At 47.5% G+C, this 13,778-nt stretch overlaps 1 protein-coding gene across 1 annotated transcript in view; it reads right to left on the reverse strand.

Moving 5' to 3' along the window:
* DDC (dopa decarboxylase) overlaps positions 1 to 13,778 on the reverse strand; it is a 61,991-nt gene that overhangs the window by 42,568 nt on the left and 5,645 nt on the right. The window contains exons 4-5 of the mRNA XM_040644516.1: positions 7,996 to 8,130; positions 7,111 to 7,254 (exon numbers count right to left, since the gene is read on the reverse strand). Of these exons, the coding sequence (XP_040500450.1) occupies positions 7,111 to 7,254; positions 7,996 to 8,130 (279 nt within the window). The remainder of the gene's footprint in view (positions 1 to 7,110; positions 7,255 to 7,995; positions 8,131 to 13,778) is intronic.

Raw genomic sequence — 13,778 nt, forward strand, 5'->3', positions numbered from 1 at the left:
ACCCACTGAGAGACTATATTTGCAAAATGCAACTCTTGATAAAGGACTGGTATATAAATTACAAAAAGAAGTCCTCACACCCAACAGTAAGAGAATACACAATCCAACCAAAATGTGGGCAAAAGACCTGAACCTCACTGAAGGAGATATTCAAATGTCAAATAAGCCTATGACGAGAACTTCAGCAGCATACATCATTAAGGGATCTCAGATGAAAACAACATGTAGATACCACCGTACATCCTTTTGAACGGTTAAAATTGAAAACACTGACAACACCAAATGCTGGTGAAGATGTGGGAGAACAGAAACTCTGTGTGATTCGTAGCTCTTCGAAAGGCAAAGTGGTACCGCTGCTTTGAAAGAGAGCCTGACAGTTTCTCAGAAAACTAAACTCTCTCTTACCATGTGATTACATATGTAATCACATATGTTCCTGCTTATTAACCCAAATGAGATGTCTGGGATATTGTGACTTATAAGAAGAAATATATATTTGGTCTTTGTCCCCATTTCTGGCACAGAGCTCCTAAAACCCTTGGAATTTCAGAACAGGGAAGACCAGAAAGGTGTCTTCTGTCATGTTAATGAGGTGACTTTTGAAAGGCTGCTAGGTCACCTAAGGATGCTGGCTAGCTGCCAAGAGAACCAATTCTGTTACCAGAGTATTGGAACTGTTAAGCCTAACCCTAACCTCCACGGAAAGGAGGGGGCTGAAGATTGAGTTCAATCACCAGTGACCAATGATTCAATCAATTGTGCCTATATAATGAGACCTCCATAAAAACCCCAAAGGGGTTTGGAGAGCTTCAGGGCTGGTGAACAAGTGGATATTTGGGGAGGGTGGCACCAGGAAAGGACATGGAAGCTCTGTGCCGCTTTGCCAGAGCTTGCCCCAGGCAGCTCTTCCATCTGGTTGTTCCTGAGTTATAACCTTTTTTTTTTTTTTAAGATTTTATTTATTTATTTGACACAGAGAGAGAGAGAGAGCCAGCAAGAGAGGGAACACAAGCAGGAGGAGTGGGTGAGGAAGAAGGAGGCTCCCAGCGGGGCAGGGACCCAGATGTGGGGCTTGATCCCAGGGCTCTGGGATCACGCCCTGAGCCGAAGGCAGATACTTAATGACTGAGCCACCCAGGTGCCCCATGAATTATAACCTTTTATAACAAACCAGTGACTTAGCAAGTTGAAGGTGTATCCGAGTTCTGTGAGCTGCTCTGACAAATCAATCAAACCCAAGGATGGGCTACCTGGAATTTCTGATCTATAGCAGTTGATCAGGTGAGGGCCTGGAGTTACAGCTGGCAACTGAAGTGGGGCAGTCTTGTAGGGCTGAGGCCCTCGCCTGTGGGGTCTAGTGCTGTCTCCAGGTGATCATATCAGAACTGAGTCAATTGCTTGGTGGTGCTGGAAAACCCCTGAGTCAGAAACAGGGGCATCCTCATGTCCTTCGATAGGTACATTCAGACAATGCAATACTAGTCAGTGATTTTTTTTTTTTTTAAGAGAGCTTTAGGGGCACCTGGGAGGCTTAGTTGATTGAGCATCTGACTCTTGGTTTCTCTCAGGTCATGATCTTATGGGTCATGGGATCGAGCCCTGTGTCAGGCTCTGCACTCGGTGGGGGTCTGCTTGGATATTCTCTCTCCCTCTGCTCCTTTCCCCTCTCTCTCTCTCTCTCTCAAATAAATAAGTCTTTAAAAGAGAGAGTGAGAGAGCTATAAAGACCCTAAAGGACACGGAGGAATCTTGGATGTGTGATGCTAAGTGAAGGAAAGTCATCCAAAAAGGCCACACGCTGCATGACTATAACTCTGTGACTTTTGGGGAAAAGGAAAACGATAGAGACAGTAAAAAGATCAGTCATTGCCAGGGGTTGGGTGGGAGAGAGGGAGGGACGAATAGATAGAATATAGGGGTCTTTACCTCAGGGAAATTATTCAGTATGATATTGAAATGGTATATGCATGCTATCAAGCATTCGTCAAAACCCATAGAAAGAACAGGGCAAAGAGTGAACCCTAATGTAAATTATGGAGTTTAGGAATAATAACGTGCTGGTACTGGTGTGTTAATTATAACAAATGTATCACAGTAACGCAAGGTGGCAATCACGGGAAAAACTAGGGGGTGAGGAGTGATGGGGTATCTAGGAACTCTCTGTATTTTCTGCTCATTTTTCTTTACACCTACAACTGCTCTACAAATAGTTGATTAATTTAAAAAACTCAATCCACCCATCCAATTAAAAATGTGCGAAGGACATGAAGACGCATTTCGCTGACAAAGATATGTAGCTGGCAAATAAACACATGGAAAGATGTTTGACATCATTAGTCATCAGGGAAATGAGAATGAAAATATCCCTACTTTCCTATCAAAACACCTAAAGTTTACAAATAGAGACAATACCAAGTGCCGGGGGGGATGCAAATAGCCTGATTTTCTCATGTATCTCTGGGGAGAATGGAAACTGGTACGGCTGCTATGGAAAACAGTTTGGCAGTTTCTTAAAAAAGTGAACAAACAACTAGCATAAGACACTCAAATGTGTGCTTGGGAATTTATCCCAGAAAAAGGAAAACATAAGTTTACCCAAATACTTGTACCTGAGTGGTCATGGAAGCTTTATTTTTAATTTGTATTTTTTCAGAATTTTTATTTATAATTGCCCAAACCCGGAAACATCTGTAATGTTGTCAGTAGGTAAACAGTTAAACGGGCTGTGGTATAAAGACTGTGGCACTGAATTCCTGTGGTGCAGCCATGGAAATAGCCAAGTATCGATCCATGCAGCACTTAGCGTAGATCTCAGGGCATCGTGCCGAGTGAGGAAACCCAGTCACCAAAGGTGATGGACGGTGTGATTGCATGTATGTAACACGTTCAAAATGAGGACAGTGTAGAGAAAGGAAACGGACTCGTGGTGTCCAGGGGTCGGGGAGGTAGGAGACGAAGAGAGTGTGAGTGTGTGCAGGAGGTGGTGTGGGGAGACCTTTGTGGTGATGGAGAAGTTGTGCATACCAATTGCAGGAGGTGACGTGAGTCTACACGTGTGATAAATGACATAACACTGCACACACGTACCAACATCAGTGCCCCAGTTCTGTCATTGTACTATGTGCTATGGAAGCTGTAACAACTGGGGGTACTATTTTTTGTTTTTTTTTTTTTAATTTACAAGTGTTCCAAATAATAACTTAAAACCTTTCAATATTTTAAACTAAGAACATGACATATTCATTTATCAGCTGGACACAACTAAAGAAAGAAGTGGTAAATTGTAAATAGGTCAGACTGAGCGCAGGGATTTTAGGAATGGATGGAAGGTACATGGAACAGCATAAGGGGTATTCGGCACTCAGTGGGAAGATTGAACAGGTGTGCAGAGTTCCAGAATGGGAGGAAAAAATGGGCTAAAGCAAATTTTGCAAAAACTGTGGGTAAGAATTTCCCCCAAACTGGGGCACCTGGGTGGCTCAGTCAGTTACATGTCTGACTCTCGATTTCAGCTCAGGTCACAATCTCAGGGTCCTGAGATGGAGCCTCTCATCAGGCTCCACACTCTGCAGGAGTCTGCTTGAGATTCTCTCTCTCTCTCTCCCTTTGCCCCTCCCCCCACTCGCGCTCTCCTTCCCTTCTCTCTCTCTCTCAAATAAATAAATCTTAAAAAAAAAAAAAAGGAATTTCCCCAAACTGATGATTTCTCCAAAGAAATGACAAATCACAGATTCTGAAAATTCTGTGAAACCCAAGGAGAATCAGCATAAAGAAAAGATCGATTTGCATCCTCGTAAAACTGCTTAGACACAAAGACACAAAGCAGGTGCTATAAGAAGCCAGAGGGAAAAAGTCACTTTGTCACACTATGTGCCTAAGAGTCACTCTGAGACTGACAACCGATGTCCAATGGGCATACATGTTTAATCCGCCAAAAGAAAAGACCGTCCGTCCTGGAACTCCAGACCCAGCAAAAATATCATTTGAAAGTGAAGATGAAGTAAAGACATTTTCAGAAAAACAAGAACAAAGGCAATTTTATCAAAGTGTGAAATGTCAAGACAGTTTTTCAGAGAGAAAAAAAAAGATCCCAGATGAAAATAAGAAAATGCAAGAAAGAAAGATCAATGGAAAGAGACATGTGAGATTTATATAAATAAAAATCGGCTATGTAGAATAACGCTATCTCATGGAGTTTAAGATACATGTAGAATTAAAATGTATGACAATAATAGCACAAAAAGTGAGGGGAGGCATAATAATAAAAGAATATAAAGCTAGTAAGCTAAAAATGAAGAAAATGGAATAACATAAAACATTTGATTAGTCTAAGACAAGAAAGCCTAGAAAAACCATCATATGAGAGGCGGGCCAGATAGAAAACACATAGGAAGATTGTAGATATGCATTCAAATGTATCAAAAACTTCCTTAGGTAAATGGACAAAATCAAGAAAAATTGTCATCTTGGATTTAGAAACAAATGAAAAACAACAAGAACCCAGCAACAACTGCCTACAAGAGACCCAAGTATGAGAACAGAAAGGTAGACAGCAACGGAAACAATGTATCCGGTGACCACTGACTAACCAACAGAAACCGGATGTCATTGCAAGGATATCAATTCAAGCAGAAGCCTCAGCTGAGAGAGAGCATTTCCCAAGGATACACGGGTCATTCGGCGGGCAGATTGGACAATTCTGGATGTGCGTGCGGCTGACTACTGAAACTTCAAAGTACGTGAGATAAACCTGGCCAGACACAAAGAAGCCACGGGCACATCTACACCCACAGCTGAGATGCTCACATGCTTCTCTCAAGAGCCGATTTGCACGGTTTTTGTTATTAGAAGATGGAAATTGATTTTGTGTTCTCACTTTCTTGTGATTGAATGGGGAACCAACTGGTTTTGTATTTTGTCTGTTTTCCCACTGGAATGTTGCCTTTTTGCTTATTGAGATGTGAGCCTTCTTTTAAGATTTACTTTACAATACACACTGTATTTCCCGCCAGCAGTTGTCTTTTTATTTTATGAGTTTGTGTGTGTGTGTGTGTGTGTGTGTTTTAAGATTTTATCTATTTATTTGTCAGAGAGACGGGGAGAGCATGCACAAGCAGGGGGAGCAGCAGGCAGAGGGAGAAGCAGGCTCCCTGCTGAGAAAGGAGACTGATACAGGACTCCATCCCAGGACCCTGAGATCATGATCTGAGCCGAAGGCAGACACCCAACCGACTGAGCCAACCAGGCATCCCATGAGTTTTGTAGTTTTTATGAAATGAAATCTTCTCATCATTTTGTGCGGTCTATTCCATTGCTTTCATTTTTCAAATCTGCGAGAGCGGGTTTTAATGTATTTGTCTTTCCCTAGGAGGGCTATTCTAATGAGTCTTAGAATATTGATGATATAGATTCAAAAATATTTACCTTATTTAAATAGAATACTTTCAAACTGTCCTGAAATTGTACATGGGAATTTTAAAGGTAGTTTTTCTTTCTAACTAGAATGATCTTCCTTCCAAATCTTTATTTATTTGACAAATATTTATTGAGCATCTGTTCAGTGTCAGGGACTTGTTCTAGGAGCTGGATAACACGCTAAGTACACAGACCCTCCTTTCACATAGCTTGTAGTCTGGTGGGAAGAAGGAGGCAGTGAAAAAATATACAAATAAATATGGGTGTCATGCAACACAGGAAAATGCAGGAGGACAGGGTGACTAAATGACTTCTGTCCCCGCCTTGATCACAGGCTGACACCGGTCTTGGCCATCAGCTCCTCGCACGAGCTGCATCTGAGTCTTCTCGATCCCTCTACAGAAGGGTTATTTGTTCATGCCCCTGAATCCCTCTGGGAACTCCATAAATCAGGATCAAATTTGGCATTAAATCATACCCTCATGCCTTCCTCAGTCACAAGTTAGATTTTTAGAGGGGTAGTTCATTTAAATTGACAAAAACATTTTTTTTTTTTGGAGGAAAAAAGCTTGTCTCGAAGATTAAACCCTAAATAAAAAAAATAGTAGGTGTGAGTAACATGTGGCCCGTAGAAGTCTACCAAACCCAGGTTGCTCTAATAGCTGGGAAACGGGGGGATATTGAGGAGGGTTCAGGGGGCACATGAGCATCTTGAAGTTGCTATGTAAAGCTTCCGTTTCTTTTTTAAGATTTATTTATTTTTTACTTTAGAGGGGGCAGGGCAGAGGGAGAGAGAATCTCAAGCAAACTCCACACCCAGCATGGAGCCGAACGCCAGGCTCGATTCCAGGACCCTGAGACCATGACCTGAACCAAAATCAAGAGTTGGACACTTAACCGAGGGAACCAACCAGACGCTCTTGCTGTGAAAAGCTTCTAATGCCTGGGTCCCTCCCCCTATATTCTGGTGAAAGTAACTGGGGCAGGTCCTGGGCATCCATATATTTTCAACGCTCCCCAGGTATGTCTGGCGTGCAGCCGGATGAGCACCATGAGGCTAGTGCCAGGATCAGCAGTAACTCTCATGACGCGTGACGCACCAGCCCCAGGCACTGCATGCTACAGTGGCCACACCGGTATGACAACTCCCATGTCCAACTGCTCTCGTTGCAACAGCAAGTAGTTCCTCCCCAACCGGGCACAAGATGGGCAGAAACCTGGTGCTCTTTGGCTAGTTAGATGTTTTACCGATAATTAGTCACTGCTTGCTTGCAACACATCCCTTGCAAGTGACGCGTCTTGGTATCTGCTGAGAATACTGATCTAGGTGGCAAGGCCTTCTGGGTTTTATTTTTAATTTGGTTCACTGGCCCATCATCCACGCCTCATGACAGAACATCTACCATGGCACAGAGGGTGGTCAAGGGACGATCACCTGGTGTTACTTTTAACAGGAGCGGAAACAAGACTGCTCGGCTTATCAGGATCTCTGGGCTCGGTGCTCTGCTTCCTTCGTTCTGGGATTAGGTGGGCGGAGGGAAAAATAAACGGAATGTTGCTCCAGCCTCCCTCAAGGAGCTGACCATGCAAGTACCGCATAGCCTGTGACCAGCACAGCTCACGAGGCGCTGCCCCAAGCCCAGGCAGGGCTCAGAGATGCCCAGGGGGCCATACCCAACATGCTGGTTGACTTACAAAGAAAGGAATCAGGCCCTCCGCCTTGTCTCTCTCCAGGGCCTCCTGCAGGGCAGAAGCGCGCATGGCAAACTTGCCATCAGAAGGGATCGCTTTTAATTTCACTCCTCCAATCAATCCGGCTCTTTCCACCGAGGAGTGCGCCTGGAAGGAAGGCAGCGAGTTAGACTCTTGCACGCGTGTGCGTGCCGCATGCAGTGGCCGTGAGCGCCCCCCACCCCCCAGGCTCTGGAAAGGCCTCCCTGTGCTGCGGGCCCCCTGCAATCCCCCCTGCACCTCGTTCCTCGTGTTGTCATGGGTCCTGTGGAATCTCGCTTTTCAGATTAGTGAGCAAGCTGTGAGAGCTTGCAAAACCCACCCTGAAGCAGAGTGAGCACACCTGGGTTCCTGTGTGGGGGCTCCTCTCACCAACCGGCTGTGGGCTGCTTAGGGGCCACGCTCAGGGCATGGTGTCTGGAGAAAAGAAGCCAAGGACACAACACGGCGCCACTGTGGGATGGTGGATCCATTGTGTCTCTGGGACTCCCAGGAAGGCCAGCTCTTACTGAGGGTGTCCCCCTCTCTGCGCTGCGGTTCCCACCATCACTGTCTCCCACTTGATTCTGTCCTGAGGTCTGGATCTCGCTGTGGCTCCCAATGGCCGACAGGAGGTGCAAGATTCCAAGCCCCCAGGCGCTCCCCCATGACCCTGGTGGGTTACCCCCAGGACCTGCATGACCTCACGTGCACATGGACAGAATACCAAGGACCCAGGTCAAAGCACGGCTGTGGAAATGTCTGGAACGCTGCATAGTTTTGTTTGGATTGGATTGGAGACAAAACAAGGATTTGGATTGTAGAGGCTCAGCAGGGCTTTGGGCCAATACGCTCGGCCGAGGCACTCACCTGATCTGATGAGTAGGCCACTAGCTTTTCCATGATGGCACCCTGCGTCAGCCCCGGGGAGGCTGCCTGGAGGCGGCGCACCACCTTGGTCCGAGCGGCCAGCAGAGCCACCAGAGTAGCCTCACTGGCACTTCCCTGGATGAAAGAAAAGGTGGAGATGAGCTTCAAGGGGTAGCATAGAAATCCACGTCAAAACTGTTGGGAGCCAATAGCGTCCCTATTTTTGTCAAAGGATGAATCTGAAATCGCAAAGCTGATCCCCCTTCGCAGAGGAAAAGTCGGAACCCCTGTGACTGCCATTTTAGGTCTTAGGATTCCCTCAGCATTGCTTTGTCTGTTTTATGTAATCCCACAGCCAGCACTTGCGAGCACTTACTTAGCTCAGAGCAGCTACCGCCCTTCCAGGCGGGGGGCCGTGAGCCCCCACCTCTGCAGGGAGCTCCCTGAGTGGTGGGCCCGCGCCCCCTGTGCTCCCCCTGCACCTCATTCCTGGTGTTGTCTTGGGTCCTGTGAAGCCGTCCCCACATGTATAGCAATATCCCCCCTTCCCACTGCTCACGATCACCGCATCTTAAGTAAACCCTAGAAGAAACCCAGAAGCTGAACAGTATTAACATTAGAAAGGAAAAAATAAAAGAAGGCAGATTTTTGTTGAGAATGAGTGATTTGTAAGATTTTAGGGTTTTGCAGAGAAATATACAAGAAAATCATTAGGTCAGCCTCCCCTGTTAATATGTTATCTTCCTTTCCTTCAGCGATCCTGATTTCTTCTGTTTTACCATTTTAATGCTTTACTCATTCTTTTAAGCCAACACGTATCCTTCGGGGAGACGGGTGAAGTTTGAACATAAATACATTTACTCGGAGTTTTCTAGCTCAAATGCATGGACTCAAATACACACGATATGATCTTGATTTGGCCTGTGAGGTGGGTTTTGCATTTTCTTCGGGCCATCTTGTTCTGAGCAATCATTGCAGAAGTGGTGTTAGAATGAAGGGTTCTGGACATGGCTAAAGAAACAGGGCTGGCAGGGAACCCAGGCTCCCAGGGCAGTCGCTGGACATCACACTCCATTGGCCTGGGCTTCCTCCTGTGCCCCACAGTGTGTGCGTCCTGGGTCCGCTGGCTCATTCCTTCTCATCGGAATTGAACCAGGAGAAGGTTCCCGAAAGACACAGCTTCTAAGTGTTGGAATCATCTGCCTTGTTCTGTCCCCAACACCCACGTGGAACTGCAGCCCCCTTCCGCCCTTCCACCGTCTGCCTGAGGTCTTGAAACTCATCTGACCCCCAGAGGTCTGTTCTCCCCTGAACCACTTGCTAATGAAAGGCTCTGAATCGCCATGCTAATTTACTGTGCGGTTTGCCTCTCCGCTCTGTCCGTGTGCTGAGACAAAACTCCCCTCCTTCACACAGCCAAAAGTGATTGAACACATACAATGCCCAATGGAAGAAAGAAATCGTCTGTGGAATCTTCAGAGCTCAGAGGCTCCCGGGCAGCCCGCAGGCTCCAGCCCTGGACCCGGAATTCAAGCAGCTTTCCGGCCCTTTGTGGGAAGCCCAGCTCTGCCAGGAAGGGAGGAGCAGGGGGTCTGTTCTGGGGCTGAGACTGCATAATGACACCTTAGCTTCACCACAGCAGACAAAGGTTGCCATGGCAAGCCGGCTAAGAAGCAGAAGGAAATGCTGGTGACAAGTGACTCAGGGGCCAGACACGCCTTTTCCTCCTCTGGGTGTTTCAAGTGTCACCCCACACACGGCTGGCAATTGGCTTTTCTTCCACAAGAGCTTTCAAACCCAATTAAAAGACCATTTTCCTGCCCAGTTTGTCCAGCTCAGATGATGACTTGCCATTTGACTCTGTTGCTCGTCACCGTGCTGACGTCTAGAAGCTGTGGCTACGGCCCGGAGGGAGCAGCGTCCCCCACAGCTCCGGCCCCATGGCTGTCACCAAGCCGGGGTACTGCCTGGGGCCCCACCGATAGCAGACAATCAGCCTTGTCAGCTGGGAAGGGCAGGCTTCCTGCTGCAAACAGACACGGTCGCCTGCGTTCCTCCAGCAAAGCCGAGTGAATCAGGCTCCAAGGAGGATTTGACTCCCGGGGCCGGGCGATGCCAGGATGATTCCCAGCCGATGCTGGGGCTGCCGGTGTGTCTGCAAAATGGGGTTGTCTTTAAAGTAAAGATAATTGCAAGATGGAACCTCTGGACACTCTAACCCAAGCAAAGAGTCAGGGGTGAGCTGGTGGAATTTGTACTTGCCTTGCTTCTAGCTACTTGCTCTCTTGGGCATAATATGCTCCCTTTCTCGGCTCCAGGTTCCTCAGCTATGAGGGAAGTTGTTGATGATGCAGTCAACCCTCGTAACTATTGGCAGGTTGAAAGAGGATCGCATAAAGCACCAAGAATAAGCCTAGCCCCACATGGGCATTCAGTAAAATCCACTGTTGGTATAAGGGGCACGCCTGAGATTATGGGGTATTTGTGAGAGTTTTGAACCATCTCGGCTGGCTGAAAAGAGCCGAATGCGAAATTGTTTCAGTTGTAAGATCCAATGACCCAGAAACACTCTTTTTATTTATTTATTTATTTATTTATTTGGTTGGTTGGTTGGGTTTTTTGGGTTTTTTTTTTTTTTTTTTTTTTTACTTTTTGTGGAGCATGACTGCTGGATATGGTCTTAACCCAGAAAGCCCCAGCAGGAAGCTGATAATTTGCTTAGAAGATTGTTGCACTTGTCCTAAATGGTATCCTCTGAGGTGTTATCTCTAAAGAAAAAAATCTGATACAATGTATGTCATGTATTATTTGCATAAACTATGACCCATCATAGAAAATCATGCAGTAGGGTGCCTGGGTGGCTCAGTCTGTTAAGCGTCTGCCTTCGGCTCAGGTCATGATCCCAGGGTCCTGGGATGGAGCCCCATATCAGGCTCCCAGCTCAGCTGGGGAGCCTGCTTCTGCCTCTACCTCTGCCCCTCCCCCCTGCTCCTGCTCTCTCTTTCTCTCTCATGCTCTCTCTCTCTCAAATAAATAAATAAAATCGTTTTAAAAAATCATGCAATAATATCCTCAAAGGATGGGAAATGCTCCCAACAAAATAGTAAGTAAAATACCATTCAGAGAATACTGCACTATCCTAATTTTGTGTATATATAAACACACGTAAGGATTGAAGTCACACCCAAAGTCTGCCCCCCAAACAGTGCTGTATCTTTTCCATTTTTATAGTCAAGCTCTGGTTTTCACGAATGGACAGGGGACAACACTTTTGTAAAGAAGAATAGCAGAACCAAAGTGGATCTCGAAGGCGATAAATGGGCAATGTGGACAATTGAACCAGTGGTGTGGAGACAACAGTGAGCAATTCCCTCCAAATAGAAGAAAATGCACAAGAAAGTAAAATAACCCAAGAAAGCTGGAAATGACAGGAGATGCCCGACTTGTGGAAAACAAAAGCTCCTGGAAAACCCAAAGGGCTTTTGGAAGGGTGGCCCACAGTGGCAGGTTCAGCAGAAGCAAGACGTCCCCGGGAGAAGAATGGGCCGAGTCCCAGATTAGTAGGGCCCATCAAGTGGGGGGCGGAGTGGGTGGGGAGGGCTCAGAGTGAATGGAATGGATGAGAAAAGTGGATCTGGGCACAATGTGTGGAATTACAAAGGGAAAGTGAAGTCTGCCGCCAGCATCCAGGTGGCCGGGAGTGTGAGCTCTCCCCAGACCTGGAATGGGGTCAAGCAGGATTCAAAGCCAAAGTCCCCTCCCTGAAACTGCTCTCCTTCTGCCCCCACCGTGGCCACCTGCTCTTCTGTCGGCACCCAGACTCTGCCCTTCCTTAGAGGAGGGACGAATGTGGTGGCCCCTGGAGAACCAGGACGGATGTTCTGAAGCTTGCAAAGCCGCCAACCTCCTTGCAAGTCCAGGGAGCTGAAATAGTTTGCACTTGCAAGGAAACCCTTGTTCAACTGTGCCTCAAAATGAAGCGTTGCCTGTGTGTCATTGTCACCAGGTCGCTGCTCAGAATCACTGTCAGAGGATGGAAGGTGCGAGAACAAGAGACCGGGAGGCAGGAGAACACAGAGGAAAGGGCTCCAAGCCTGGCCATGGTGTCCTCCTGGCCACAAAGAAGTCAGCCTTCAGTCCCGGCACGTGGCTGTTCAGAATGACCCGAGCTGGGCATGGGAATGCCTCTTCCTGAGCCAAGACCGGTCGAGTCCGAGCTTGAGGGGTCGGGTCTAGGACTCTCTCTGTGACGCTGACGCAAACTATGTGTGTTTGGCAGAATAAGTCCTTCCAAAGATGTCCAGGTCTTAATTTCAAATCTGTGAGTGTTTACATGGAGAAAGGGATCTTGCTGATGTGATTAAGAGCTGTGACACAGGGTTATCTGGGATTATTTGAGTGGGCCCTTGAAAGTGGAGAACCTTCCTCATCTGTGGTCAGAGGCAGACGTGACCGTGAAAGAGGGGTCAGACATGGAACAGCCCTCCAGGCTGTTGGAGGGTCATGGCCCAGCACTGCAGGAAGCTTCCAGAAACTAGAAAAGGCAAGGAACGATTCTTGGCTGGAGCCTCCCGGGTGTCAGACACCTGACCTACACCATTCTAAGATGATAGGTTTGTGCTATTTTTTTTTTAAGATTTTATTTTTTTTTAACACACAGAGAGAGAGAGAGAGAGCATGAGTTGGGGGCAGGAGGGACAGAGGAAGAGGGAGAAGACTCCCCGCTGAGCAGGGAGCTGGACTCGGGGCTCGATCCCAGGACCCTGAGATCACGACCTGAGCCGAAGACAGGCGCTTCACGGATTGAGCCACCCAGGAGTCCCGGGTTTGTGCTGTTTTAAGCCACCAAAATCTGTGACAGCCGCAACAGAAAACAGACACACGGAAGTCAGAAGCCCTGGTCTGTGTGAGCAGTCCCAGGACTGGGCAGTGGGGGCTTGCTTCCTGCTTGACTTTGGCCATACCAGCCAGGTGATCGCACACAAAGGCACCCATGCCTCAGCGTTTTCATCGCCCAACGGGCAGAGTAACAGCTGCCTTAACTGATTCTCCGAGCCTTTAAATTCCACAGTGCTTTCCCAATTTCAGTATCATATACTTGATACCAGAAAAATGATGTCAAGGAGGGTGGTGGGTTCAACAGAGACCATCGTCCATGCTGGGAAATAAAAAGAGCACAAAGCCCATGTCTCCTTGGTGGCATTTGTCCTGAGGCTCCCAGTGGGAAAGACATGTGACTGTCCCTGGTGTGCCCTGGGACATCATTGCTGAAACAGCACACATCCAGTGAAGAGAATGAATGACACGATGCGTAGAAAGGGCAACGACGCCAGGTGACCTTGGTTCTCATTGTGATATAGCACTTTCTAGAAGCCTTGGATGGACTCGGTCACAGCTGCACTCACCGCTCGGGGGAGAGTGATCAGCGTGGTGGCTGTCGCGGCTCTGCGGTCAGACAGATGTGGGCTCAGAGCCCAGCTCTAGAACTTACCAGCTTGGGGCTGGCAGGCCGGTCACCTCACAGCTCTGCGCCTCAGTCCCCTTGCCTGTCGGATGGTGTTAAAACAGCCCCTAATTCCTAGTCTTTTGTAGAATTAAATGAGTTAATGCCTGCAAAGTGCTTGGGCGCCACTTTGATCTATGGAGCCTGGGGAAGGGAGCGACAGACAGCGCCAGGACACAAATCCAGATGCAGAGGCTTCCTGACTCCTTGCTCCCCAGAAGGACACACAGGAACCTCGAGCACCTTTTTATCCACCTGCAGCTGTGGCCCTGGTGGGACG

Source organism: Ursus maritimus, unplaced genomic scaffold (assembly GCF_017311325.1).
Source record: "Ursus maritimus isolate PB19 unplaced genomic scaffold, ASM1731132v1 scaffold_3, whole genome shotgun sequence".
NCBI classification, from domain to species: Eukaryota; Metazoa; Chordata; class Mammalia; order Carnivora; family Ursidae; genus Ursus; species Ursus maritimus.